We start from the raw sequence: 26,723 nt of genomic DNA, 5'->3' as shown, positions 1-26,723 counted from the left end.
CAATGTTTATTTGAAAATTTTACTTCAATTGTGTTGCCATAAAAGTTTACAGCTTTGATTAGGATCAGGCCTTGGATGCGTGTAATTTAAGCTGATCTCATTGCTCTATCGTGATCAGGATTAGTTTTCGTACATCTCCCGCACTTTTCTCGCACAATGGTACAGAGCGTATTGCAAAATCCATAGCCGAACATTTTATTTATCGGCATACACGGAACATCAATGGCAGCTCAAATAATCTACAATGTAATTGCAATAGTCAATTATACTTACATCACCGACGATAAAAGAATCAGAACGTTTCAGTGAATTTCAATATCTTTCATTTTTTAATTGCGTCGTTTTTAATACTTATGAGTCCGATGTTTCATATCCACAAACGTATATCTCCGATTGTTAATCGTTTAGGTATTAATGATTAAAATTGCTACTTACTTAATATTCTCAATTAATATCTAAATCATTGAATAAATGTATCAGTAGAAAAGGTTTGATTTCAGACAAAAATTATGAATATTTTGGTTCGTTGATATTAAAAAGAGACATATTTATCAAACATTTTTATAATATTTAAATAAAATGAAATTAAAGTTTCAACAGAAAATCAACAAGTTGATAAGTAAAAAAACAGAAGAATATCAAAAACATTTTAGTAACAAAAATAAGTGTATATGTGGTTGAGAATTTATGGTCCTTCAATTTGGCTTGGTTTCTTTGGCGATAGTAAGTAATCAACGGTCCATAAGGCAACGCAGAATAAGGAAAGAGCAGTAGCTACATGTAAAGAGTACACGTAAGATTCGCTGATGTCGTGGGACCAGCCTGAAAAAAAAAGAATTATTTGTTTCGAGTTGAGGATTTTGTTTTGTTTTTTCTTACCGATTAAGGGACCTAAAATCAAAGATAGGATACCGTTGGATATCATGTTTAGGCCGGTAGCTGCGGCTAATCTGTCCGGGCTCACGTGTTTGGGTATAATGACGGATTGAAAGACGGCTTTGATGCCTTTGGATAACCCGACGATGGCACAAGCCAGGAACACGACGTAGTATTCACCGTAGTATATGGATAGCACTAAAAGAATATTTTATTATTTTTTGGAGTCGATGCGTTGCGATTGACTTTACCTGTCCTCCCTAATGATGATCCTAGCAATGAGATGATGTACATGACTTTTGATGGAACGCCACCCCTATGAGCGATAATCGGGATAACCAGCCGGCCTATGATATCCGCAGATGCTTGCACGCTCATCGCGGTGGCTACGTCCTTTTTAGCAAATCCCGCCAACTCATCGAGAATGAACGGCGTCATTAATATAACGTTCAGTTCGGAAACAAAGGAAATACCCATGCCTATGATTATGATCACGTATACACGATCGGCAAACAGTTCTAAATCCAGCATTTTAATAATTCCAGCGCATCGACGCTGTTTATTTTTTGCGGGAACTGTTGTTTCACGATAAACCGGTGACAATAACCGCTCGGAGACATGACCCTATTTGAACAATAATAAAATAAATGCTGGGCATTCGCACACGCAATTCTAATGGTGTTATTACCTTCTCACTGGACTCGAGTTCGTGATCCGATTGAGTTTGCTGGACGGGCGGTGGGTCCGGTTTCTTTAGGGGTCTTAGCAGGATCGCCATCGGGATGACATTCAGTGATATTCCAGCGAGAATCAGGATCGTACCCTGAACATCGTACTCCTCCAGCAGGAAACGGCACACCTGAGGCATGAATATCTGAGTTAGAGAAGCCCCGGTCACCTGCACGCTTATGGCCAACGTCAAACGCCGCTTGAAGTAAGAATTCACGGCTATATACATTCCAGGCATCAAAATTCCTTGACCTGCCCCTATTAACAAAACAAAATAAAAAAATATATATAATTTGCAGAACAAATCTGGACTTAGTATATATCCTTGAGGTACACCATTTTTTAAAATATATCGGGTAAGCTCATGTTAATATTTTTCTATTTTATGCAATATTTGCAATGTTCATACAACATGTTTCGAGGGATAAAACTTTTTTGCTGAAAAAGCAATGAATTTTCAATAAAATTGAGCGTGTTTGCATATAATTGACCCGCCCACAACCCTTCCATTACAGGATGTGCGGGTCACTATAGTAAATGTGTTTTATATCCATGTAAAATAATTGAATTATAATAGTAAATACATTTTAGTAAAATGTAACGCGCAACTAATATAGCACTTTTTTAAATTCATTTAATTCAATGTATTAACTCAATCCATAATCAAATAAGCAACTATTCAGATAATATATATTTATCTGAACGTATCTCTACAGAAAGTGTCTATATTTTTAATTAAATTTGATATTCCATTTATTTATTGGGTTTAATCTAGTTGAATTTCTTCCGTTCTAAACACGAAAAAAAAATCGAATATGAATTCTCAATGGCATTGCGGACCTATGCAACCCAATCGACTCCAAATAGCTTTACGGAATCGGCATATATAAACCAGGTTCTTGAATAAATTTGAATACGCTCTCTCGAATCTTGCATTTTCTCCTTCCGCAACTTTCAATGAATTTAATTAAGGAATAAATTGAAAAATCGGTAAACATGTTTCTCTCATTCTCCAAAGAATTCACACGTAAACTGAATAATGCATAAGCCGCTAATGTTACCATTCTTTGACGAAAAAAATGAACATACTAACTACTTTCAACAATGAGAAGATATATGTTCAAGTCCCACGCTATTGGAATATCTCGAAAGATCATTTCATACATACCTCGAACGTACCTATTATGATGCCAACTGTTACAATCAAGGCTTCGTAGCTTTTAGCGAAAGCCGTTGCTAATATACCTAAGCATACCAGACATGATCCCATGAAGGAAACTTGCCGAAAGTCGAAGCGTTTCAGTAAAGGACCACTGAATAAACCTGAAAATAACAATGTCATGAAAATCCTTGAAAAACGTGTAAAAAAATTATACCTAAACTGCACATCACCGAGTTGTTGAGATGCAGAAGAAACGAAATTTCCGCTGCGGTGATGTTCATGTCTGAGAATTGTTTTCCGTAGATTATTCCAAAACATTGTGTCAAAGGCAGCAGACATGACTGGAACAAGAAATTATTTCATTAACATTTCATATAATAGAAATCCCGCCGCTCCTGTAAATATTGACCCAATTACCATAATAATTGTACACTACATAATACGAGATAGTACGTTATCTGGTGTAGATATAACATAAAATATGAAAATTATTTGTACCAAAAATAGGTGTATGCACAGACAGTTTAAAATACCAAATTTCGTAAACATATATTTTATCTAAATTTCCAACTATAATTGTTTAATCTTTCTCATAACATAGTTGTTTGATGTTAATTACTGTAATTACTATAAACTAGCAAATTGAGGTTTAATAATTGAATGTTATTTGATTCATTTGCTGTATTAAGTAATTAAAGCAATGAATAAATCCCACTTAACTTAAGTTGTATTTATAAAAATAAAATAGTAGTGATAATTACATTGATAATTAAGAAGCAAACCACGATGACCCAACCGTAACCACCGTCCGGGGGTGCTGTGGCGGTGATAGTCATTCTGTTGGCCATTGTTTCAAAACGAGCGGAAGAAATCACATACTCGACAGACGCGTCGTGAGAACAAAATGCACACGAGATTTATATCAGATTGATATGATAAAACACCTGATAGACAGATAACTATGAGTTGCGCAAATTTAATTAAGGTCTCTACCAAACAACGAACAGAACAGAACTGAACTTAGCCCAATCCTCGACCGATCCACAAACTGTTTAATTACTCACTCATAGCCTTTGTGCGTACAGCGGTCAACAAATTGAGATAAAGGACCATTTACATGTTTTCAAATGTTTTGATAAGAAAGCGCCCTGCACCCTGCCTTATCAACCGCCATCTCATGATAAACTATATTGTTCGATGCACTATTGATTGTTTATTATGTGAAGTAACCTTCAACAATTGCTCATATTTAGGTTAATGATTTTTGGAGCAGCTAATTTAAAGTTCGCTACACTTCAATGCACCATCTATCCCACAAATACCAAGCTATGTACAAACGGAAATAGAACTTACGTAACTTGCGTATGCAACCAAATGAGCACAATCTTATACAATTCATGCTACAATAAATGTATGCAACCGCCACAACACATAATTTAACCAACATTTGTAAAGTTCATAGATTGCATTCAAAGGCAGCGTTTGAAGAATATGAAAGAAACTTCAATGAATTTTCACCAGTTAATAATTCATATTGTTAATTATATAAAGTACGTGTACTTTATATAATTAACTTGATTTTATTGATTACAAAACATAAAATTTAATTTATTTAATTTAATAAAAACAATTTGTATCCAGTGATAACAAAATATTAAATTATATAAATATAATAATAGCCAAGGTCCGTTTACAATATAATTTTCTAACAATAGTTCAATCAATCTCAAATAGATAGCGCAGTGATCGTTAATTATGCAATCCAGATAATATTTATTTTTTCAAACATTTTGCTCTTTATGTTCCTTCAATTATTTATACATAAATATATTATTGTTGGATACATAAAGTTTAACAGGACTTAGAAAATATGTGTATATTTGTTTTAAGGAATTTAACAGTTCATATTTAACGAATTCCGCCAATATTTGAGCATTGTTATTAAATGTTTCTATTTTAGTAACTACTCCATAATGGAATGTAAAAAGTTGTTCTAAAAATAAACATCGTATATTATGGTTATTATTATGTTTTATTGGTCAAGAAACAGGAAAATTACAATGATATTTTTTAATTTATTTTTTAACCAACGTTTTATTTTTGACGTAATTAACAATATTTCTTTTACAATGTGAGAAGTAAACAATAATAGTAATGTTTATTGAAACTATTGAAATTTGAGGAAAATCCTTATTTCATAAAAATAAATAAATGTTATTATCTGATAATTGTTAGGTAAACAAATTTAATTATGTTCAATGATTATTTTTTAATATCAGTGGAGGTTATTTAAGTTTTAGAAATCTAATAATGATTTAATTAGTAGTTATTAAAGTGTTGTTTTTGTGGACATAAGGTATGAGATATTTGGGTGTATTCTGTGCTCGTTCTTTGTAACTTCCTATTTACAAAATTGTTGTCTGGCAGTATCGAGTTTATGTTTGACCGACGGTCGTTGCGTCACCGAGAAACACCATCGAAAATAGCCTTTCCCCCGATACGTGTGTATCCGAAAATAATTTTCGCAAACTCGCTAAAAAGCTATTTGTTGTTTGCACAGTTAGCGTCCCTTAAGAACCACAAGAGCCGACGATAACGCGCGTTAATTGATTGAGCAACAAAAGTATAAATAAATAAATCAGGATCATATCAGGAATGCGTGCTCGAAGGTGTAACGTCATGTTGATCATCATCATCGAAAGGTGAATCCGAAATCGGTAAACACCGAAAACAATATGCATGAGCGAAAACCGACTCAAACCTGTTACATTTAGTAAACACAGTCACGCTGTTGATACAAATCATTGGCTCCTGTCGTGTCCCTCTCTTATATAAGTGTAGTAAAAATAAAATTGATTTTTTTTCAAAATTTCCTATCTTGTTACTATCTGTGATTTGTAAAAACTGTCGTTGGGCGAATTTCGGGTCATGTCACGAAATGTTTGTTGTTGCATCGCGTATTGATGTCTCCCACTTACGTCGAAACGCCGGCTCGAGTACTCTGTATATCAAATATAGCGGTTAATTCGGTACTTATACCTACTTCAAATCTCGTCGAGAGCAGTGGCTATGGTACTTACGATGGAAGCGCTGCTCTGAGATAGTGCCAACAATAGAGGGAAAAAGCTTCCTCTCAAACTATAATTCGCTAAAGTGATGAACTAAGAAAACTATTAATATTTTAATCACAATTCAGGTAAGTTCACTTAAAAAAAAAATCATAACATTTTCACTACCAATTTAAAGGAATATTATATTAATAAAATATTTCACAAAATCAATGTTTTAATAATTAATTTAGATTACTTTTTAATTTATTGACATTATAGATTTTTTTTATATTAATGCATTCATATACAAAACAAATATTATTTTCTGCGCTATCTTATAACTTCATGCAGTATCATGATTATAGTTTCATTTATTAACATCGCGAAATAACAAATTAAATCCATGTCATTAATTAGAAACAAAGCCTATTAAGATATACGAACATACTTAATATTCTATAAAAAAAAACATTCTTTATGATAATAATATCAGCACTTTTTTTCCATAAAGATGTGCATGAATTAATCATCGCATTTGCGTTTACAGGAAATGTCACTATCAGCAGCATTTAAATGATTCACTCGAAGCGTTGTTAATTTCATATAGATAATTAATTCTTCACGCGCGTTCATAAAGAAAATGTACATGAAATTTTCCGCTAATTATCATACGCTGTTCAAAGTCATTGAAATCGATTGAACGTTTATTTAACTCAATCAATATTATTATTATTATTTTTTGCTTTATTGCGACTATTTTTAAACTTTGTATATTGACTTGCATTTAATTTGAATACATTTTTTTTAAATAAATTTTCTGCTAAAAAAATAATTTTTTTACTTCGTAATTTCATAATAATTATTATTTTTATTTGAAATTTCATTTGATTTTAAAAAACGCAACTTGTTTTCTGCAAAAAGTTTCATTATCGTACATGCATTAAATTAATTGTAAAGAATCTAAAAATAGAACAAATGTCCAAATAAAAATAAGAATGATGCGTAATGAAAATGTGAATAATTAAGAGTTAAAAAAAAAACGATTTGTCAATTTTTGTATATTGTAATTAATTTTTTAATAATTATAAGAAAAATAAATCGTTTCTTAAAATAATTTGGTGAAAACAAACTCACTTTTAGTAATATGTCAAAACAGAGGACGATTCAATTAAGAAACACATCATGCGTTCTGAAAAGTTTACAATTTTAACGTTATTTCTGTATATGTTGGTGAAAAGCATTTATTTGAATGCAAAATCTATTAATAAAGTATGGAAAACTCGCTTCAATTGAGACATTTTTAATGTTGGTCGATTTTTTTAACCTTGGATCGTTCAAAAATAATATGAAATTATTAACTTCAATTAGCTTATTTATGTAAAAATATTGTACGAATTGGATCAAATTACATATGTCATAAAATTAGACGGTACGAGTATTTCCTGTCTCTTAACATATCTCTAAAATACTTGTTATATAATCACATTCTTTTTTTCAAAATGAAAAGATAAATTACTTTAACTTGTATAATGAATACATATGAATTACATACATATACAAATTATATAGTAAAAAAAACAGATTTAAATATAGTTTAGTTTTTTGTATCAAACTTTTTGGTCCATAGATTTTTGGCTCTCATTTGGACATACAAAACCCCCCGAACAATAGGTATGTGTAAAAAAACAATCAGAATTGATCTGACACACATTTTGAGAAGACACACTGATTTAGACAAATGAGTTCGCAAGAAAAATGTTTGATTTATGAAAATTTGCAAATATAACACTTTGACCTTGAAAAGGAAACAGTAGAAGCAGCTAGGGAAATAACTCAATGAATTAGACGATTCAAATCTACCTTTAATATAGTATTAATGACATTAACTTGTATACGTTATAAGAATTACATAGAATTTGGAATATAAACTTTGAATATTTCTGTGAAGTCAGTGAATGCAATAACACATAAATAATGAAACGGTATTCAATATTTCATACGTAATTGTATTCGCGTGTAAGGATTGCATTAAATTAAAATTTATTGTTGTCGAAACACGATGATAAAGGCGTGCATGAATACGAAAAGGCCTGATCAATAAAATGATGTGTATTATCGCCATACTTTTCCGTTCGATCCATGAAAACCTTTCAGAAAGAAATTGCCTCTGCACTTAACCAATAAATATGAAAAGTTCCACATGACCTATGCGTAATGCAACAATCCATATGATCCAATTCCAGCTGACTTAATTAAGATTATTTTGTATAGGAATATTTTGTTGTAAAAGCAATTGCAGATTAAATGACTTTTGTAATTACTTCCATCAACATTTCTTTGTTTTTGTGGTGAAGGAAGCACTAATTCAATTAGCGCGAATGTATGTTGAAAGTGAGACCTCTCTGCTCATCTGCACGTTCGAGCCACATGCTATAGATATTTTTGTTTCATGTTGTTTTTTTTTTGCCATCATCCTGATTATAACGGCCACATGTGTTCATCACTTTTAGTGGAGAAGTTAAACTGGCGAATTAATTATGGGAGAAGCATTACGGAATTGTTTTTCGTTGTTGTGGTAAACCGCATTGGAGCATCAATTTACTTTATGTCTCTACACAATAGAGTTTCTATTCATCTGGGGTACATCAATCAAATATAAACTACGTTTTTAAACGTTACTCCTTCACTTACCACAAACAAAAAACTTAGAAATTATAATTTTCAAATCAGTTTATTTCGAACTATTTTTTTAAAATTCTAATTAGATAATTAACCGAAAATTATGAATTAAATTGTTGATATGCACTTGATGCTATTTATATTGCCTTTGTTCTATATTAAATAAGTAAAAAATAGATTTTGGGTAATCTTATCGGGAAATCACATTTTTTTTAAATGCAACTATAGAAATATTTGTTTTTTTGTAAAAGTTGTTGCAGTTTAAGAAAAAATACTCTATACATTGGGACCAAGTTATTTGCATTTAAGATCATTAGTTATCAAATGTAAAGAATAAAACGAAAAATAACATATTTTTTAAAAGTGAGAAATTGGTTAAATTTATTTGAAATTACATAAAAACAAATTCATATTTTTAATTTGATTTCTTAAATCATCATCATTAAATTATCAAGTTTAAAGTGCTTTTTATACACCGGTGAGTTTAATACATGGAAAATAACATGTATCTTAACCAGCTACTGCTATCTATGGGTCAAAATGACCAATTTCTTAAATATTTCAAAAAAATAGATGAAATTATAGATTTTTACCATAAACATAGAATTTAACATCATTTAAAACTGATTATATTGCTCAAAATAATCTGGACATTTCTTTTAGCGAGTTGAAAAAATTAGTCTCTTGCATATCTCACAAAACCTTGCTTTTGTTTGGACAAAAAAAGTACTTCTTCCTTTTCGTTGTAGGAATTCGTTCATTAGGTTGTGTTTCAACAGGCATTTTAACCTGTATGATGCAATCAGAAAACTAAGATTTCGGGGATTTTTTTTTGGTTTCGCAGTTGATCATAGATGTATGGTTCATTGGTCAAAATTATGACCCAAGGACTATCAAATCTTTGTTAAAATTAACTAAAGATCTTTTAAATTTTTATGATAAAGTTAATTAATAAATTTAAGATGCGTCTTATATGAAAAATAACATGTTTATCCAATTGTGAGAAATTGGAGCAGAAGTATTACTAATAAAACTCTGATTCGTGTACTATCTAATCTGGTTACGTAATAAAATCGATATGCAGTTTTAGCACGGATAACTCAATGATCTTAATTGAACGCGCTTAATTTTAATAGCTTTAACAAAGAGACCGACATTTGAGCATAAACAATCTATTTTTTTTCATGTATGAAATTGCATCTCATGTCACATCAAATGAATATAAACTTCGTCTATGAAAATTCCATATACTTTAAACATTCAATATAAACTTTCTTAATTTAGAACACGCAACTTTACGAATCATTGCATGATGCAATTTGCATCTATACTTTCATAAATTATTGAATCTTTTATCTTTCAGAAATATTTGTATAATTTACAGCAGAAACATTACTTTGAACGACGAATTTGTTAGCTGAAAATTAATTTGAATTAAAATGTATAATTAAAGGAACCTTCTGCAGTCGCATTGTAATCGATAACCGCAACTAGGATTTCGCGGAATGTGTAAACAATTCACAATGTAGCCAATAATTGGTGCATAGAAAATCGAACGTATGTATCTGCAAACAAAAAATACGATAATGTTTGTGTTAATAGCAGAGTCAATATTGGAGGTGCAATTAGTGCAGCATTCTCTTATTGCGAGGCAAAAACAATATTACCGGCATTATCTGTTACAATTATGGGAGCAATGTCAAGAAGTATGTCTATAACAAATAAATGGATCACATCTCGGCCGAGTGTAGATGCATTCAAGAAGTACAATAAATAATCTCATCGGATTTGGGTCAATGATCAAAAACAAACACAGTTTTGATGTAATCAGGTGTTGGTAATGTTTTATTTTTCTGCTACTTAAATCAATAGGTATTCAATAAGTAGTGGAGGTATTTTATTTGTTTGGAACAACAATCAATTCAGTTTTGTGAATTGCGTGAGTGTTACTAGTAGTAGTAGCAAATGGTGTTCATTCGATTAATAAAAATCAATTTGATTACAAAATCAATCCAAGTAATCTATGATTAATAATTAGTAAGTACAAATTTGATATATGAATCTAAATACTGAAATACCTGGCATAGTTCGGTTAATCGGTTTTGTCAACTGTTGAAACCGGACTAATAGAGGACTTTAAAACTGCACAAAAACGTTACTATAAAGCGAAAAAAAAAAATATATGTAGTGTGTTTAAAAAAAAAATTAATTTTGACAATTTGTCAATTTAGTTCTATTTAAATTTTTAAAACCGGACTATAGGGAATCTGGACTGATCGAAGCTGTAGTATTCAAGGTATTGGTTCGAAAAATATGGTAGTTAATGATATGAATATAAAGTAAATGTGTGCAAATTATTTTATTATTTTGAATAATTTTGTCGTTATAATTCTATTTCTGGTTTGATAAAATCAAAGTGTATTTGCAAGAAAATAGCTCGAGTTACAAAAATAACTAATCTATTAATATAAAGTCGTAAATATCCTCGACCTTACTCATTGCGGTAGAACAAAGATTTTCGTTTATATCGAGCTAAAGATGATTCTTTGTCTGAGGCGATGACCCGGTAGGTCGTCTGCGTGCAATCCCCTAGGAGCGTGGACCCTGCGATGGGCAACCCGCGTTATCCAGAAATCAGCTGTGGGGACGACGACGTCGGCGCGTGCCGTCGTCACGTGACGACGCGCACCGCGAGCCCTTCGGGATCGATGGCACGGGCGAATCCTCATCCCGAGTCCGATCAGTTGTTCAAACACCTTGACGGACACCGGGACCTCGTGAGATGAGTACGTATCCTGAATATCATAAATATAATATTTTTTTATACACCTTCGCCGGAAGGTCCCAACTCGGGGAACGCATCAAAAATTGCAATAACACAAATCAAGACAAAATTATAATAACATAAAAAACAAGAACCTTTTTTTGAGGTAATCATCTTATAAGAGCTAAGCTTAGATTGACTGCTATTAGGGCTTCTTTGTCTTTTCTGGTATGGTAATATGCGCGGTCGGAAATTTCCATCGCGATTATCGAATTCTGCTTTGATGGATTCCTTTTCGGCTGCGTTGCGCAAGTCGTCGGACTCGGTGTGGTTACCTTGAACTTGGGATAGGACCACTTCGTGTCTGCGACCCGAAAATTACCTACCACAAAATTTGGGCCGTCTCGAGTTGCGTTCATTCAACAGCGAGAATCTTTCCGACATGAATCTACCAAAACAATGAATAAAAAAAAACACACACAGACTACATTCTTGAGAATATTAATTTTGAACAAAGAAATTGTATCACTTTTATATCAGCAAAATTCAATAAACTTTATATTCATCTATCCTATTTATAATTAATTTTAATTTAAAGAAAGTTAATAGCTGATTTATTTTTATAAAAATCAATAAATATGAATTCATTGATTTGCGTCATGTGTTAAAAATCATGCATGTATTGCATTGTTTATATAATATTTTTTCATTAATTTAAATATAATAGATCTTTGAAGTCATTTTCTATGAAATATTTATAACTTTTTTGTATAACAATCATAAAAAAAATGAATCAATCAAAAATAAATAAGAAAATTCACTTAATTATTAATTCATATTGAGGAATAAATATTAGCTAATATAAATTTCAAGAAAATATTGACTAAAGTGATTATTTTATTGAACAAGAGAATTCATTATAAAAAATAGTGATTTACAAAAGTCTGAGAAATTTCTCCTATATAACTTGTCGATATGGATAAAAGTGTAATAGTTTATTATATAATTTGTTATAACAAATTTCTGACGATTTAAATCTTTTATGTAAAAATACACGTAAATGTTCATAAATAACTGTAATAAATAAAAATTTAATTAGTTTCTGGAATATTACTTGATTCATTCATTTGACACATACAGCAATTATTACATCGCAAATCGTGCATGCGCTTGAAAAAAATGTAAATAAATGAATAAAACTTAAATATATATTTATTTTTGGTTGTTTGAAGTTTTATGCGCTTGTAAAGATTCCATTGAATTTAACGTATTTTTATATATATATATTTATTGATCGTTAAATTAAATCATGCGTGCAAAAGAGAAACAATTGTTATTGTTTAATTTATGAGATGTTCGTCGTGCCGTTCGGATGTTGCGATTTGCACAATACGCACGTCGTTATGTAAGCCGGCAGCCGAGGGAAATCGATTTCGCGCCGTGCCGTGCTCATCGCCACGGTTACGCAACCCGCCACCCCTCTGCGCTGCCACGGGATCAGGATCTGGGACGAAGACCTAGAAATCTTGACCGACAGACGGACTCGTCGATCCACACCTTAACGTAAACAAATAAACCATCGACGCAATGAAAAACACAATAACAAAATAAAAATTCAATAACCATTCAACATTGAATATGTTACATAATTGATGGGTGCAAATCTTTGACGTTTCATCAATTGAAAAAAAAAACTTACCTGATTCTTAGCACAATACGTTATAATATCGAAGGCCAATGTGATAAGTTCAACAATCATCGTCATTCTTATAGAAATTGCTCGATTTTTTTTCAAACCGTGTTGTAATACAACATCAATATTTGTGTTACAGATTTATCGGTAAACAAAATAACGATAAAATGTTTACCTGTTCCTTTTTCTCTCTTTGTTAATGCAATTTATTATACGGACGTGCGTTTCGCAGCAGTAGCACAAGGTATAAACAATATTATTTAATTACAATTCAAAGCTGCTTGTTTTTGTTTGTTTGCATTCTATGCGGGAATTATATTAATATGCCGGTTGGAAGACGCGCATTTCGCTTCTAATTAAGTCAAAAAAGTCTTAATTCAATTGGATTTCATTCAACAATATTATTTTGGCGCAAATTTGTAAAGCCACGAAGAAACGGAAATTTAATGAATCCTATTGTGTTCGTGGACACTTTAATTGAATTCTGTTACATAATTAATAGCTTCTCCGTTTTGTATTCGCTCAGTTGGGGTTTATTTTTTGTTTGTACGTCCTTGCGAATTTAGGTCAACTAGCACAGGACATTTGCACAAAACAAAAATCGATATTGCACATGCACTGAAACCGCTTGAAATTTCGTATTGTGGATGTATTTAAGCAAACACTGCTGTATTAAAATTGAATATTTCCTTATGGTTAAATTAGTTATTTTTTTGCAACAAATAATTTTATTTTATTATAATAATTGCAAATTTTTGAATGTGTATATTTAAGATTGAAAAACATTAAGAAAAAAAAATGATGTACAAAATTATATAGAATTATTAAAAATTATTATTTAATGAATAAAGATAACTTTATTTAATCTATTTCAGCAAATAAATTACGATTATCTCATAATCGATGCAAGATAATCTATACAAATATAGTGTGCTATTAGTATATAATATAATACTTGAATCAGTCAATAAAATGTAAATTATTTCAAATTTTGTTAATAAAAAATGTATTCTTCTAATTAAATTTATAAAATGTATTGATTCTTTCGACTATCGACCGATGTTATCTTTACTATTTATAGGTAAATAATGAATTTAAATATACAGTAATACCTCGCATAGTGGGGCTTTGACTAGTCCGGATTCAGTATAGGATTTTTTTTTTAATCTGTAAACAATAAATATATTCAAATAAATAATTAATAAAATTAAAAATAGTACACAAAATTACTTTTGTATCAATTTATTTTTGTGTGGTTTTCTTAGATTAGTTCGGTTTCAAACAGTACGGTATATTGGAACTGCATAATTTGAGGAATAGCTATACTTATTACATACTGATAAATTGTCAATATAAATATACAATAATACCTCGCACAGTGCGGCTTTGATCAGTCCGGATTCAGTATAGTAATTTTTTTAAAATAAACTAATTGGTCAATCTGTAAACAATAAATATATTCAAATAATTAATAAAATTAAAAATAGTACACAAAATTACTTTTGTATCAATTTATTTTTGTGCGGTTTTCTTAGATTAGTTCGATTTCAAACAGTGCGGTATATTGGAACCGCATAATTTGAGGAATAACTATACTTATTACATACTGATAAATTGTCAATATAAATATACAGTAATACCTCGCATAGTGCGGCTTTGATCAGTCCGAATTCAGTATAGTAAAAATTTTAAAATAAACTAATTGGTCAATCTGTAAACAATAAATATATTCAATTAATTAATAAAATTAAAAATATTACACAAAATTACTTTTGTATCAGTTTATTTTTGTGCTGTTTTCTTAGATTAGTTCGGTTTCAAACAGTCCGGTATATTGGAACCGCACAATTTGAGGAATAGCTATACATATTACATACTGATAAATTGAAGTGAAAATTCTTTATTTTGTTCTTGCGGTATAATCATTGAATAAACATCCTAAAAGATTTATGTATTTTTTTGTAGACGGAAAGACTAACGAAGCCGGACTTTGTTCTACGCTAATATTTAATTACGAATGCTTTAACCAATTCGCGACGGAACACTAACGTTAATGTAAATAATCTTTTGTGAAATCGTATGGAATTTAGTGGCCATTAAGAGAACTCCAAATACTCGAAAACTTTGTCAACCATACGAAGCTTTATTTAATTGATTACCTTACTTAGCAATAATTAAATTTTATAGAAGCGAATAATATTTGCAAGAAAATTAAAGTTTGTTTTTATTATAAATTATGTTGTTGCATAGAATTGATTATCACAATATAATGTCTCTAATAAAGTAGGTCACATTGGTTTCCGACAAACTAGTCAACACATTTATCATTGCCTTGGCTTATTGGATTTATACTTCTGCAGAGTGTAATCATGTTAGTTATAGTTTATATTTAGTAGTTAGTATTCAATTTCAATCAATCGATATTTAGAAGATTAATATTGTGAATGTTTTATTTCGATATTTTTATGTTCTCATCTGTAATCAAATCTGTTTTATATGTGAATTTATGAATGAAAATTGTTTTGAGTGTGAACATAAAAGTGCCGATTTCGGGAATTATTTGATAGTTTAATAAATATTTTACTTGGATAACTTGAATTAATTGTAACTATTTTTGTTTTAGTTATAGACATTTGGATTGTTTGATTTTTTAGGGTGGCCAGAACCATGCTTGCTGATCAAAAGAAAATGGTTCCTCCCGATGGGGGATGGGGGTGGGTTGTAGTCATAGGCGTTAGCATAGTCAACGTAAGTATTGATTTTGCATTACATTAATATTCCAAATTTAGAAACGAATCATTAAATTACAACAAATATTCCCTTTAAGTTCATTTCCAAGTAATCCATGAATCATAAAAAAATGCATGTGAATGGTTCTTTCAGTGGACGATTTTTCTTGTTGTAGTTTGAGTTGACTTCTTGGATTTAATGAAAATGAGTTTTCCACTTAATTTAAACGTGATTGAAAGGAAATTTGTTGTTGCTAGAGCTTTGCCAATTTCCGAAATCGATAATCTCGAAAGCTATTGCAGCTTACACATTCAGCAAATGGATTAAGTCCTTGACGAAGTTGTTGTTTTTTTCTGAACGATAGACTCTGACTCATGCAGGATGATATTTATATTTTCACTAGGTGGCATTGTCGCTAAATTTATCTGCGTTAAACTGATCCACTTGACGATTACGTAAATACAATACGAAGCTTTATTTACGATGTTATTTTTTTCAGTTTTGTACAAGATCAATGGAACCGTCTTTCGGTCTCCTTTTTGGCGACTTGTTGAAGGAATTAGATGTGGAGACGACGGGTGCCGCATTGATTATGAGCACGCTGGACGCCCTCATCAATTTCTCAGGGCTTTTCGTTGGACCTTTGATTCGTGCCTTATCATATCGTAAGGTATCCTTAATGGGATCCTTGCTGAGCGCCTGCGGATTTATGTTGACATATCCGGCTAAGAGCATGGCACATATCCTAGCCACTTACAGTATTATAAATGGTGAGTATTCTCAAATAAATACAGATTAAAAAAAAAAACTATATTTAAACTCAATTTATACACGTATCAGATTATGTTTGAATAGTCAATGAAACACAAATGAACTTGGCCCTGATGCAGAAGGTGCCAAAAAGCATGGAAAGTGTTCCTAATCTTAAAATAAGATCATGCATTTCGTAACAAAATCTTTCTATTTTGCTTATTTTTAATTATAAAAACAATCAAGAATTTAAAATCAAAAGATTTTTGTTCTAATTATACATTATGCGCATCGAATTGGAAATTCCTTAAAAATGCATGTGGTCTGCAACGTCGCGACGCCCAATTGCATATTTGATGCGCAGTATCACCGCAACTCTAAAACTTTCCGTCCTTTGAATTAGTTACAAAACATTGATTTTTCCCGTCTCTCTGTTTTCCTTCATTTCGTAACAACTACTTTCTTTCATCGCCAGAAAATATATTTTGATTTACTTTACACAAGTCATTTCAAAGGCAATTAGATTTTCACATTTAACTATTACAGATATTTAATTATTAATACCATTTAAACTTGACCAGACTTGATGTAGATAAAACTAATGGTTTTGGCCTTGTGATAATGAATACAATTGATAAATATTAAAAACATATTCGTTAATATTAGTTAAGATTTATTAATAAGAAAATATATCTGAAAATCCAACGAAATCTATTTTATATAGGAAATAGTTTAGGAGCAATCAAATCTGACGAGCAATCAATATTTGAGTTTTTAAGTTATACTTTTTTATATGTTTTGTGCACTGTTGGTTGCAGAGTTATGAATTTAATTTTTGTAATTATATTTCAATTTATTTTATTTTATATAATTTATAATCATAATATGTCTTTTAAAAGTATATATATTTCTTATTTTTTTTTAAATAACAATAAAGGAAATTTATGGTATAACAACATATAAAGTGCTATTGACCGGAGTCTTTCCACCTATATTTTAAAATTAAATTAATTCATTAATGAAGAATTTTATTAATACATTTATGTGTGATTTAGGTTTGGGTGTTGGTTTAACAGCCTCATCAACTTTCGTTGCATTGAATCATTACTTTGTAAACAAGCGTAGTCAAGCTTTGGGATTTTCTTTGGTCGGAACGGCTTTCGGTATGATGGTGATGCCTCATGCTGTTAGGATATTACTAGAAACGTACGGTTTCCGAGGTTCCATCTTGATTCTTGGAGCAATGTTCTTGAACAGTTTAGTAGGATCTTTGGTTCTGCAACCAGCGAAATGGCATTTCGTTCCTGAAGTGACAGACGAGGAAGGAGCTTATCATCAAGTGAGTATATTAAAATCATAACTAATCCGAACATAACATTAACTTATCTTCGAAAGCTGCAAGGAATATCTTTTTATTTTTCTTCGACTGAGGTAAAATTGAACTGAATACAGATTTTACTGAACACAAAAACTAAATGATCTTTGAATTTCTTGTGAGTTATTAATTTTGTAATGTTGTGCAGGAAATGGAAACAATTAAAGAAACGGACGATGAAGATACCAGTGAATTGCAGGAAGGGCAAACTTTGATAAAGAATAATATAGTGAAGACTTTGGAGGATTTGGAGAAGCAATCGTTGAATGTACCTAGTTTAACTAGTAAAGGCGCGTTTCCGAGGAATTTGTCCGCTCTGAGCTTCGCAGGAAAACAACGCAGAAAAGATTCGAAAGAGTCCATAATGTCGAGCTATTCCAGATTGGATTTTACTGGTTCAAGTTTACAGTTGCATTTGCAGGTAATTGCAAATTAAATTTGTTTTATATTTTTGCATTAATTGTTTTCTGTCTAGCCCGAGAATGAGAGGCGTTCCTCTTCTGACGGTTTGCATATGAGGAGGAACATGAGTTACCCAGGGGTGCAATTGACATCTCAGCAGAAGATGTTCAAAGATTTCCCGAGAGAACCTCTGGAGATTCCGCAGAAACCCAACGAGACGGTGTGGCATAAGATCGTTGTATTCATGGACTTGGATTTGCTGAGGGATCCCGTCTTCTTGAATCTTTTATTTGGATTGTCGGTGTTTTACGTCGCCGAGCAGAACTTCAAAATGGTTGCGCCGTTCTTCTTTTTATCGTTGGGTTACGACAAGCTCAACACTGCGACGTTCCTCTCCGTGCAGGCCTTTACCGACATTTGCGCCCGTCTCATCCTTCCCCCGATCTGCGACAGGCTCACATGCTCGAAGAGGACTCTGTTCATGAGCGCGATCCTCCTTCTTGGGATATTCAGATCAGGTAATTTACGGCAAGAGGCGCGAACCCGACGAGTGCAGCCATTTGGGTTCTCACCTCGTCGCCCAACGAAAAGAAGGAACCTCCGGGATCTCCGTGGAAAGATTATTATTATTGTTTTCCCAGTTTTTTTTACTTTTGAAATTTTTCGATTTCCGTTTTCGCTATACCTTTCTGTTACCCTTATATTCATTTTCGTTTTTTTTCGTTATTTCGTTTCCTTGATTCAGTAAAGAGTTGCTGCGCTGCTGTATTTTGTTTGGTTCCCGTTTATGGTTTATTTCTTTATGTTCTCAAATTAACTGTAATTTATTTTCTAATGGTCATTGTATTCTAATATATTATGACTTTTTGTTGGCAGCCAAAGGAGCCTTAAATAGGTAAAGAAAAACAAAAATAATAGAGTTGTAAGCTTAATAAGTTTATAAGAGACAAAAAAAAACATACGAAGAGAGCCATTTCTTATGATTTTTTCCTATCTCTCTATTTATACATACATATATACCATATGTAATCGTATATATCTATTTGGAATCGCAGGTTCATATTATATATTCAGCTTCTGAAGTGATTATTGATTTGATTTTGATTTGATTTCATTGAGTTCTTTCGTTTTCGCACTCGAGTCAAACATTGGATTCACCTGTTCCCACCGATCTAATTTATATTTCTATTGTTCGCAGTCCTCGCACAACAATCGGATTGGGGCGTTATTATGGGATGGCTTGTGCTCTGTGGATTCGTTAGAGGAGCTGCACTCATCAACTTCACTATAACCATTTCCGAATACTCCTCCTTGGAGAAGCTACCGGCCGCTTTCGGTCTCCACATGGTCGGTAAAGGTCTATTCGTTGTATGCATTGGACCAGTTTTAGGTAAATAAATATTCCATCATAATTCAGTAAATATAAAGAAAACATTAAAATTTATTTGTAATTTAGGTAAAATCAGGGACATCACCGGAAGCTATCCGATTTGCATCCACTCTCAGACTTTCCTCATCTTGCTTTGCGTGATCGCTTGGAGCGCAGAGTACATCATCATGTGGGTCAAATCCAGAAATAAGGAGGAAACCGAATCCGACACGACGACCACCTGACAAACCGACATCTAATCAGTTAATTTTCCAGTATTAAAAGAATAGGTCTGTCGTGGAAAATTTGAGATGGAAGCGTCCCCCCAAACGTTAGTAGCATCCATGTATAGCTATTGCACTATAACTCGTTTGGGGATTAAGCTTAAAGTATATTGTATTACATTGAAGAGCCACGAGCTCCGGAAACTCTTTACAGGGTAAAAAGAAAACTTGAGTCAGAAATTACTTAATATTACAATACAAACAAAAACTCATTATTATTGGAACTAAGAAGAAAGCATATTGAAAAAAAAAACTTTTCTAATCGTCTATTCGTTACGACAAAGTAAGAGGATATCATCAACCAGACCTTATGTGTATTTTTTATTTGAATTATTATCACTATTATTTAACGTTACTTTTAATTAATTTATAAATTACATTGTTATTTTTTTAATACACCCTATGTGTGATATTAAGTAGCTGTTACAAGACTGAATCTGTGAGAAAGTGTTCTAATAATAATAATATAAAGTATATAGTATATATGTATGTACCTAAATTAATATATGATATTTTTAGCAATTTGCAATTGTACATAGGAATTATTGTGTAATTAGGATGTGCAAAGAAACGAACAATGAGGATTGCAAACAAATGGAAATTATATCTACAAAACAAACAATATTATCCTTATCCTGAGTTACTTTCTCTCCTTATTTTCTAATCATTATTATTGTTATTAATTAATAAAATCCTTATCCATTTTATTGACAGAAATATCATTGATACACGAATGATGTTGTCAGCGTTTTATTTACAAAACCTTAAATGTCTTTGTAGACTTATTCCGAAATTGATATTATATTACGTAGTTTGAATGTTATATATTAAGAAGCTTAAAACTTCATTTATAATAAAATAAATTGTTGTTTTGTCATTGTTATACAGTTACAAGAAATTTGTAATAAAATTATATTTGTGGACTAAATTAATTTATATCAATCTAATGAAATTAATAAATGTAAAGAGTTTACGAATATTTAAAGCGTTGATAATACAAGTGAATATAGGATGTTTTGACAAAACTATATTTTTCTGAAAAACATATGAAAAAAAAAAGTTTTTAAATGAGATATCAACGAGTTTAACTTAACAATCGAAGAAGAATATTTATTGCTAACGAATTTATTGATTAACGAATCAAATGCGATTACTTTCTCTTCAGAGGTAAAAATACTATGACCAGAACTGGGATGCGTTCCTTCGTGAAGAAAAAGAAACAGTTTTTTTCGAACAAATTTTTATTAAATAAGCAGTAAAATATGAGATTACAGTTGATTGTTTGTGCTTTTCTTCTCTTTCACTTATCAATTGTCTATGTAGATTTTTTCCTAAATCAGGATCATTTTCACTATAAAAATTTATAAATCTACGGTTGTTAAGATTTTTCGTCAAGAACTTCTTTAATTTTACCTTTATTTTCATTGTCTTGATTGATAACAAGGTTTTCAAAATCTTCCATAGAAAACTATCTCTATTAATCTTCACTGTTTTATATACGGATTTCGAAACTTCGTTAACCGAGGTATTTAGAAAATTTCGAAAAAAATATAATTATATATTAAATAATTAAAACTATTCGTAGTATAATTGAATAAAAAGATACAAGTAAAATAAAATATTTGCAAAATGTTGACAATAATTGCGACGCAGCAATATTTTTTACATTTTACGAAAACTAATGTAATTTAATCTAACCTAAACTACCGTAATTTACCTTAATCTAATATATCCTTGGTACATATTTAAATCCTGAAATAGTACAATTAATTGCACTCGTTTTTTTTTAAACTGTTTATATAACATCTATAAAAATACCGAACTAATGTATACTTACCAGTTACGTAAGTTGGGAAAACATTGGTAAAAATTAATTAAGTCAACGAGCGGATGTAATGATTAGTTAATTTACATTGATCAAACAAGAAGATGAACGACAGAATCAATTTACAATTTTCAACTAACGTGAATAAACAAGCCGCTGATCTAGTTTGAAGGAGACGTTTGTTATCACGGTTCAAGTGGCAATAAATTTGTCCATACTAAGCAGAGGATTATATATATATATATAAAAAAGTAAAGTTTTTTGGGATAATTTATGTTAATATATAATATTATGATAAAGTTATGTTAATAATAAGATAACCGTAGCGCGCTTCAACTTGATTCACAGAATCGTACAGTTTCAGTTTGAGATGAAACAGGCGTTTGCAAAGTAATGATTATGATTGATAAGCGTGGCAGGAAATATGAGTTGGTGCCACCAGAAGGGGGTTGGGGTTACATGGTCGCACTTGGAATTAGTTTATATCTAGTAAGTTTTATTCAAATATTAAAGTTAATTATAATTTTCAATAAATTCAAAAATGTATATAAAATAAATAATTTTTAAAATTTGATATCCAAATCCAATCCTCAAAATTATCACCTATACCACAAAACTAAAATAGTTCTTCTAGATTTAATTATCGCTCTATTGTTTTGTATAATATCACTACCTCTTTAAATTATGCATTAATCGAAATCCTAATATCTACCCTAAATTTAAGTATCCTCTTGAAGTCTTTCTAATTACACAACCCTTCCACTTTCTTAATTTTCTTCTTGTATTTTTTATAAATATGCTTATGATAAATGTAATGTCTTTAATCAAAATCAATCTTACTGTATTTCTTTTTTTTGAGAAGTTTAATTTCAAGAGAAAGTAGTTTTACACATAAATAATATTACAATTTTTAAAGTGAAAATGTATGGGTAGAAAAATTTATGGTCAATAGACTTTTGAAGCAATGAAACTGTTGAACTATTTCAAATAAAATATTATTAATTTTTATAATACTTTCTTAATTATAGAAAATAATGTAATTTAATTTCAAATTTAAAAACGTCCGTTTAGGCAAGTCTATTTGCTCGCTTTATGTTGAAAACAATTGTTGCGCAAAATGTAAATCTCAGCTAATATTGACTTGAAGTCTAGTTATAAATCAGAATGTGATTACGTTTTTACGTAGCTTATCTAGAGTAACATACATATATGAAAATAATAGGAATTCTTTTTTTAAATGTTGAAACTTTGGTTGTCATATCTCATGATCCCATTGCATATACAAATCTCCTATATTTTAATCCAATTGCATTTTTAATTGACTTTTTTTAAGAAGAAATATTTAATTTTATAAAGAAAAATATATTGTAATCATAATTTAAAAGGGGTGCGAAGACTGTGGTCATTAGGCTTTTCAATGTTGTTTATGTTTATTCAAGGTTTAATTCTCATTTTTTTTTAGTTTAATCAATTTATGAACTGTAGAGGTGCCTCAAGGATCTAGTCTGTGTTTTTCTTTGTCTATTTTGTTCATAAATTCTAATCTTTTTATCTCTCTCTTTTATACTTGTTGTATAAATTTGAAACTACTGATTCATAGAGTTTTGATTAATTGGAATAATTATTTGATATTATTAATAGTAATGTATTTCAATTAATTTCAGAGCGTAACTATCGTACCAATATGTGTATTTGGAATAGTTTTTGGAACATTTCTATCTAAAATCGGCGATGAAACTTACGGAATCACTTTGGTTAACGGAATTTTCAATACAGTCTTATCATTCACAGGTAATTCGATATATAGTAAAGAGAAAATGAGAAAACGAAATGGTTGGTATTTCAGGTCTTTTAGCTAATCATCTACTGCAGAAGTACTCATGTCGATCGGTCGGCTTATTAGGAGCAGTTCTCTTCTTCGTCGGAGCATTCTCCACAGTTTTCATACAGAACCTGAATCAGCTCATTTTAACGTTCGGCGTATTCCAAGGTTATCCAGCATCAACTCAATTATGAAATCAAGTAAATCAATATTTTCGTTACCATCAGGCCTCGGTTTTGGACTGCTGCTGCCGTCCGGCTTCACCTCGTTCAACGGATACTTCGATAAACGCCAAAACGTGATGATGGGTGTAAACCAGGCCCTGGTAGTCGCAATTTCAATAGCATGGCCCGGGATCACGCAGAAATTAATGGATGCTTACGGGTGGCGAGGAACCCAATTAATATTCGCAGGTCTCAGTCTGCACGCCGTTCTGGCGATGCTCGCTTTGCAACCGGTCAAGAGGCACATGAAGAAGCAATACATCACCAGCATCGAGGCGCAAGGTTAAAGAGACGATTCGCCGCTCGATCAATCGACTTCAACGTAATTAAGTAACAGTTCATTATTTTGTAGAAGAAGGAGAGAATGGCGAGCCGAAGATTACTGATGGAGAAAAACCGCTGTTAGGGAATGTTAAAGCATCAATTGTTGCCAACGAACTCGAAAGAAGGAAAGCTTCGGTGATTTCAATCGGCAGTTTAGGTATTTCGGTGTCTCAAGTAGACACATCGAGAATTGAAGGAAAACCTAAAGGACTCTGGTATTTACTTTTAATATCTCATTAAATTTATCTGATTCGTTTATCTCAATCAAGGACTACAATTTACGACGCCCTTGATTTGTCTTTATTCAAGGACCCGGTCTACGTGAACATAGCTTTTGGTTTAGCTCTAAGTCTGACGGCGGATATAGCTTTTCTTTCGATTTTCCCCATGATTCTAAAGAATGCCAATTACAGTCCTGCAGATATAACCATTATACTCACTGTTTACTTCAGTTCGGATTTAGCTTGCAGAGTTGGACTTTCCGTCTTGAGTGCAATTATTAGCGTTAAAAACCGTTACGTCGTCCTTGCTGGTGCTTTACTTTCAGCATTTTTCCGAACTGGTAATTATAATAATTTAAACTTATATTTTTTATCGAATTATTTATAAATACATTTCAGTTTTAATTATGAACGATGATAACTTTTACATCGTGCTGATCACGTGTGGAGCTTTAGGATTTTTGAGATGCATGGTCCAAACTCCTATACCTTTAGTTGTAGCCGAGCAATACGGGCCTAGGTTCCCAACTGCTTTCACACTTTACATGGTCGTTGGAGGAGTAGTAGCCTGCATCTTCGGACCTTTGATAGGTGACAATATTAATAATCTATAATCGACGTTTTACGTAACTAATTTTTACAGGATTCGTTAAAGAAGTAACTCAGAGCGATAAGATGGCTGTGCATCTGCTGACTGGTGCTTACCTATTATGCGGAATACCGTGGACCATCGAATTGCTTCTAAAACGATTATCGAAGAAAAATATAGTAAATAATTAATCGAATAAATCACATATTAACTTCATTATAAATAAAACTCACTTTCACAATTACTTCATCTGTGATATGTAAATCAAATGTAGTAGTTTTAAGAAGATTATTTCGTTGCGAATATAACGTATATTATTATATGTTGTTAATTATAATAAAATTCAAGAAAATAAAGTTTATGTATTATAATTACAGACTTTTTGAATTTATTAATTGCAGCTTCGCTTTAAACGTCGGATTGTGTGATTTATATCTGGTTCGGCGTTGAAATTTTCGACAAGGAATAAATAAGTAAACTGCACTTGTCCGAATCTAAATCATTGATGTGAACTGAAACGAAAACCAGTTCGAAAGCGCGATATTTATTTCGTTTCCCACGATATGATTCTTACAATGCGATCAAACGAATTTACATTTGGATTTATTCATAAAATTGTTTGTTTTATTTGTGTTGCAAATTACAATATCTTTGTTTATTACATCTCATTCAAACCGTTTACTTACAGATATTTTATTTATACTTGAGAAGACATTGATTGTAATCTTTTGAAGTAAACAATTTTTAAATTTATTGCATTTTATGTTTTAACTTTACATAAATTTAATAAGACTCTCAACGGACCAATTAATAATCTATTTTTAACAATATCCGGACTGTTTGAAACCACACTAATTGCAGAACTAAATACATGCTAAACAATTTTCTGTACATATTGTAAACACAGTATTCAAAGTTGTTGCTGACTTCACTTTTTGTATCTACGTCACTAAAGAACTAATGAATTTGTCTATTATTTTATTGATATATGAAAAAGTGAGGTCAATTTGACTGTTTTATAATAAATAAATTTTAAATTTATATTTGTAGCAATTTTTTATATTTCGTTTAGTTAAAATTAATTTGATTGAAATAATATGAGATTGAAAAAAAATTGTTTATTTTATTTTTTAATTATATACAAGATTTTTTTCTTAGTAGAGAAATAGGATTTATATTGTGGCTTATTTAAATATGAAATATGCAGAATTAGCTGTCAGAACTAGTTTAGAAAAAAAAATAGTTGAGTGATTTATGTTGGGAGGAACTTTAATAATCTAGTGGAAGAAAAACGAAAGGTAGAATATTTATGGCTGTTCTAACTAAGTTAACAGATATAATTTTAAGTAAATATTTAAATTGTCCGGAGTGGAGAGTCCATCATTAATTAATAGCGGGGAAATAAATATGTAAACATTGGACCCGAACTGTACTGACCTATGTAAATTTGGGAATAGCTGGAGGACAGAATTCGGTCCTCCGCCCAAACACAACTTCCTAAATATGAATTGCAAAGTGATTTCTATTGAAATCGGGAATTATAGATTGGAATCGGTTTAAATTCGAGGTAGAATTAAAGAGAATAGGTGTGAGATGTCGTGGGATGTTATTATCTTTGGCGGTGGTGAAGAGATGTAGGATCAAAAGACCAAAAGAGGAACGATTATTTATCGGGTGATGATACGTTTTGCCGTGCAATATCTGATCGAATCCCTAATGGGGACTTCGACTACTATTTAGATCGTGTTCGATAACAGGAAAAAACGATATACAAGCCAGAAACGAGGTGGTGTTGATGGTATAAATCATCTGGAATGGAGGAGCGCCGCGCCGACACACAGAAGAGAGGTGTTAA

At 31.3% G+C, this 26,723-nt stretch overlaps 3 protein-coding genes across 8 annotated transcripts; 2 read left to right on the top strand and 1 right to left on the bottom strand.

Moving 5' to 3' along the window:
• Positions 1 to 605: 605 nt before the first annotated feature.
• LOC108560396 (monocarboxylate transporter 9-like) lies at positions 606 to 4,028 on the bottom strand. The gene is made up of 7 exons (XM_017917926.1): positions 3,529 to 4,028; positions 2,982 to 3,108; positions 2,785 to 2,928; positions 1,565 to 1,863; positions 1,128 to 1,500; positions 880 to 1,074; positions 606 to 822 (listed from the first exon to the last, which is right to left on the bottom strand). The coding sequence occupies exons 1-7, from the start codon at positions 3,613 to 3,615 to the stop codon at positions 686 to 688; spliced, it is 1,362 nt and encodes a 453-aa protein (XP_017773415.1). The 5' UTR covers positions 3,616 to 4,028; the 3' UTR covers positions 606 to 685.
• A 1,274-nt stretch (positions 4,029 to 5,302) lies between these two features.
• On the top strand, positions 5,303 to 20,570 carry LOC108560407. 5 transcript variants are annotated; one of them, XM_017917945.1, is made up of 9 exons: positions 5,303 to 5,963; positions 15,608 to 15,701; positions 16,183 to 16,453; positions 17,489 to 17,772; positions 17,829 to 17,864; positions 17,957 to 18,229; positions 18,284 to 18,728; positions 19,409 to 19,600; positions 19,667 to 20,570. In XM_017917945.1, the coding sequence occupies exons 2-9, from the start codon at positions 15,621 to 15,623 to the stop codon at positions 19,822 to 19,824; spliced, it is 1,740 nt and encodes a 579-aa protein (XP_017773434.1). In that variant the 5' UTR covers positions 5,303 to 5,963; positions 15,608 to 15,620; the 3' UTR covers positions 19,825 to 20,570. The 5 variants fall into 5 exon arrangements, with proteins under 5 accessions (XP_017773434.1, XP_017773441.1, XP_017773453.1 ...); XM_017917952.1 differs by having other exon boundaries at positions 15,577 to 15,701; XM_017917964.1 differs by lacking the exons at positions 5,303 to 5,963; positions 19,667 to 20,570 and adding exons at positions 11,206 to 11,282; positions 19,087 to 19,105 and having other exon boundaries at positions 19,409 to 19,565.
• Positions 20,571 to 22,034: 1,464 nt separating this feature from the next.
• LOC108560436 (monocarboxylate transporter 1) lies at positions 22,035 to 25,137 on the top strand. Of its 2 annotated transcripts, none has more exons than XM_017917975.1 (8): positions 22,035 to 22,177; positions 23,353 to 23,479; positions 23,535 to 23,678; positions 23,738 to 24,016; positions 24,072 to 24,273; positions 24,328 to 24,620; positions 24,679 to 24,870; positions 24,923 to 25,137. In XM_017917975.1, the coding sequence occupies exons 1-8, from the start codon at positions 22,082 to 22,084 to the stop codon at positions 25,057 to 25,059; spliced, it is 1,470 nt and encodes a 489-aa protein (XP_017773464.1). In that variant the 5' UTR covers positions 22,035 to 22,081; the 3' UTR covers positions 25,060 to 25,137. The 2 variants fall into 2 exon arrangements, with proteins under 2 accessions (XP_017773464.1, XP_017773473.1); XM_017917984.1 differs by having other exon boundaries at positions 24,087 to 24,273; positions 24,923 to 25,135.
• The last annotated feature ends 1,586 nt before the right edge of the window (positions 25,138 to 26,723 follow it).

The sequence above is a fragment of the Nicrophorus vespilloides genome, unplaced genomic scaffold, assembly GCF_001412225.1.
Source record: "Nicrophorus vespilloides isolate i.1.1-1 unplaced genomic scaffold, Nicve_v1.0, whole genome shotgun sequence".
Lineage (NCBI taxonomy): Eukaryota > Metazoa > Arthropoda > Insecta > Coleoptera > Silphidae > Nicrophorus > Nicrophorus vespilloides.
Note: the sequence above shows the minus strand (reverse complement) of the source record. Positions and strands in the feature narration are given on the sequence as shown.

What these genes read in the sequence shown, in the direction of transcription:
- LOC108560396 (XM_017917926.1), bottom strand. Translation starts at nt 3,615, where the DNA reads ATGGCCAACAGAATGACTATCACCGCCACAGCACCCCCGGACGGTGGT. An exon ending in TTTGCTTCTTAATTATCAAT is followed by an intron (nt 3,109 to 3,528) that starts GTAATTATCACT and finishes TTCTTGTTCCAG; the next exon opens with TCATGTCTGCTGCCTTTGAC. An exon ending in AACAGTTGGCATCATAATAG is followed by an intron (nt 1,864 to 2,784) that starts GTACGTTCGAGG and finishes TTTTGTTAATAG; the next exon opens with GGGCAGGTCAAGGAATTTTG.
- LOC108560407 (XM_017917945.1), top strand. Translation starts at nt 15,621, where the DNA reads ATGCTTGCTGATCAAAAGAAAATGGTTCCTCCCGATGGGGGATGGGGG. An exon ending in TTTATTTTTCTTCGACTGAG is followed by an intron (nt 17,865 to 17,956) that starts GTAAAATTGAAC and finishes AATGTTGTGCAG; the next exon opens with GAAATGGAAACAATTAAAGA. An exon ending in ATGCATTGGACCAGTTTTAG is followed by an intron (nt 19,601 to 19,666) that starts GTAAATAAATAT and finishes TTTGTAATTTAG; the next exon opens with GTAAAATCAGGGACATCACC.
- LOC108560436 (XM_017917975.1), top strand. Translation starts at nt 22,082, where the DNA reads ATGATTATGATTGATAAGCGTGGCAGGAAATATGAGTTGGTGCCACCA. An exon ending in TTGGAATTAGTTTATATCTA is followed by an intron (nt 22,178 to 23,352) that starts GTAAGTTTTATT and finishes AATTAATTTCAG; the next exon opens with AGCGTAACTATCGTACCAAT. An exon ending in CATCTTCGGACCTTTGATAG is followed by an intron (nt 24,871 to 24,922) that starts GTGACAATATTA and finishes TAATTTTTACAG; the next exon opens with GATTCGTTAAAGAAGTAACT.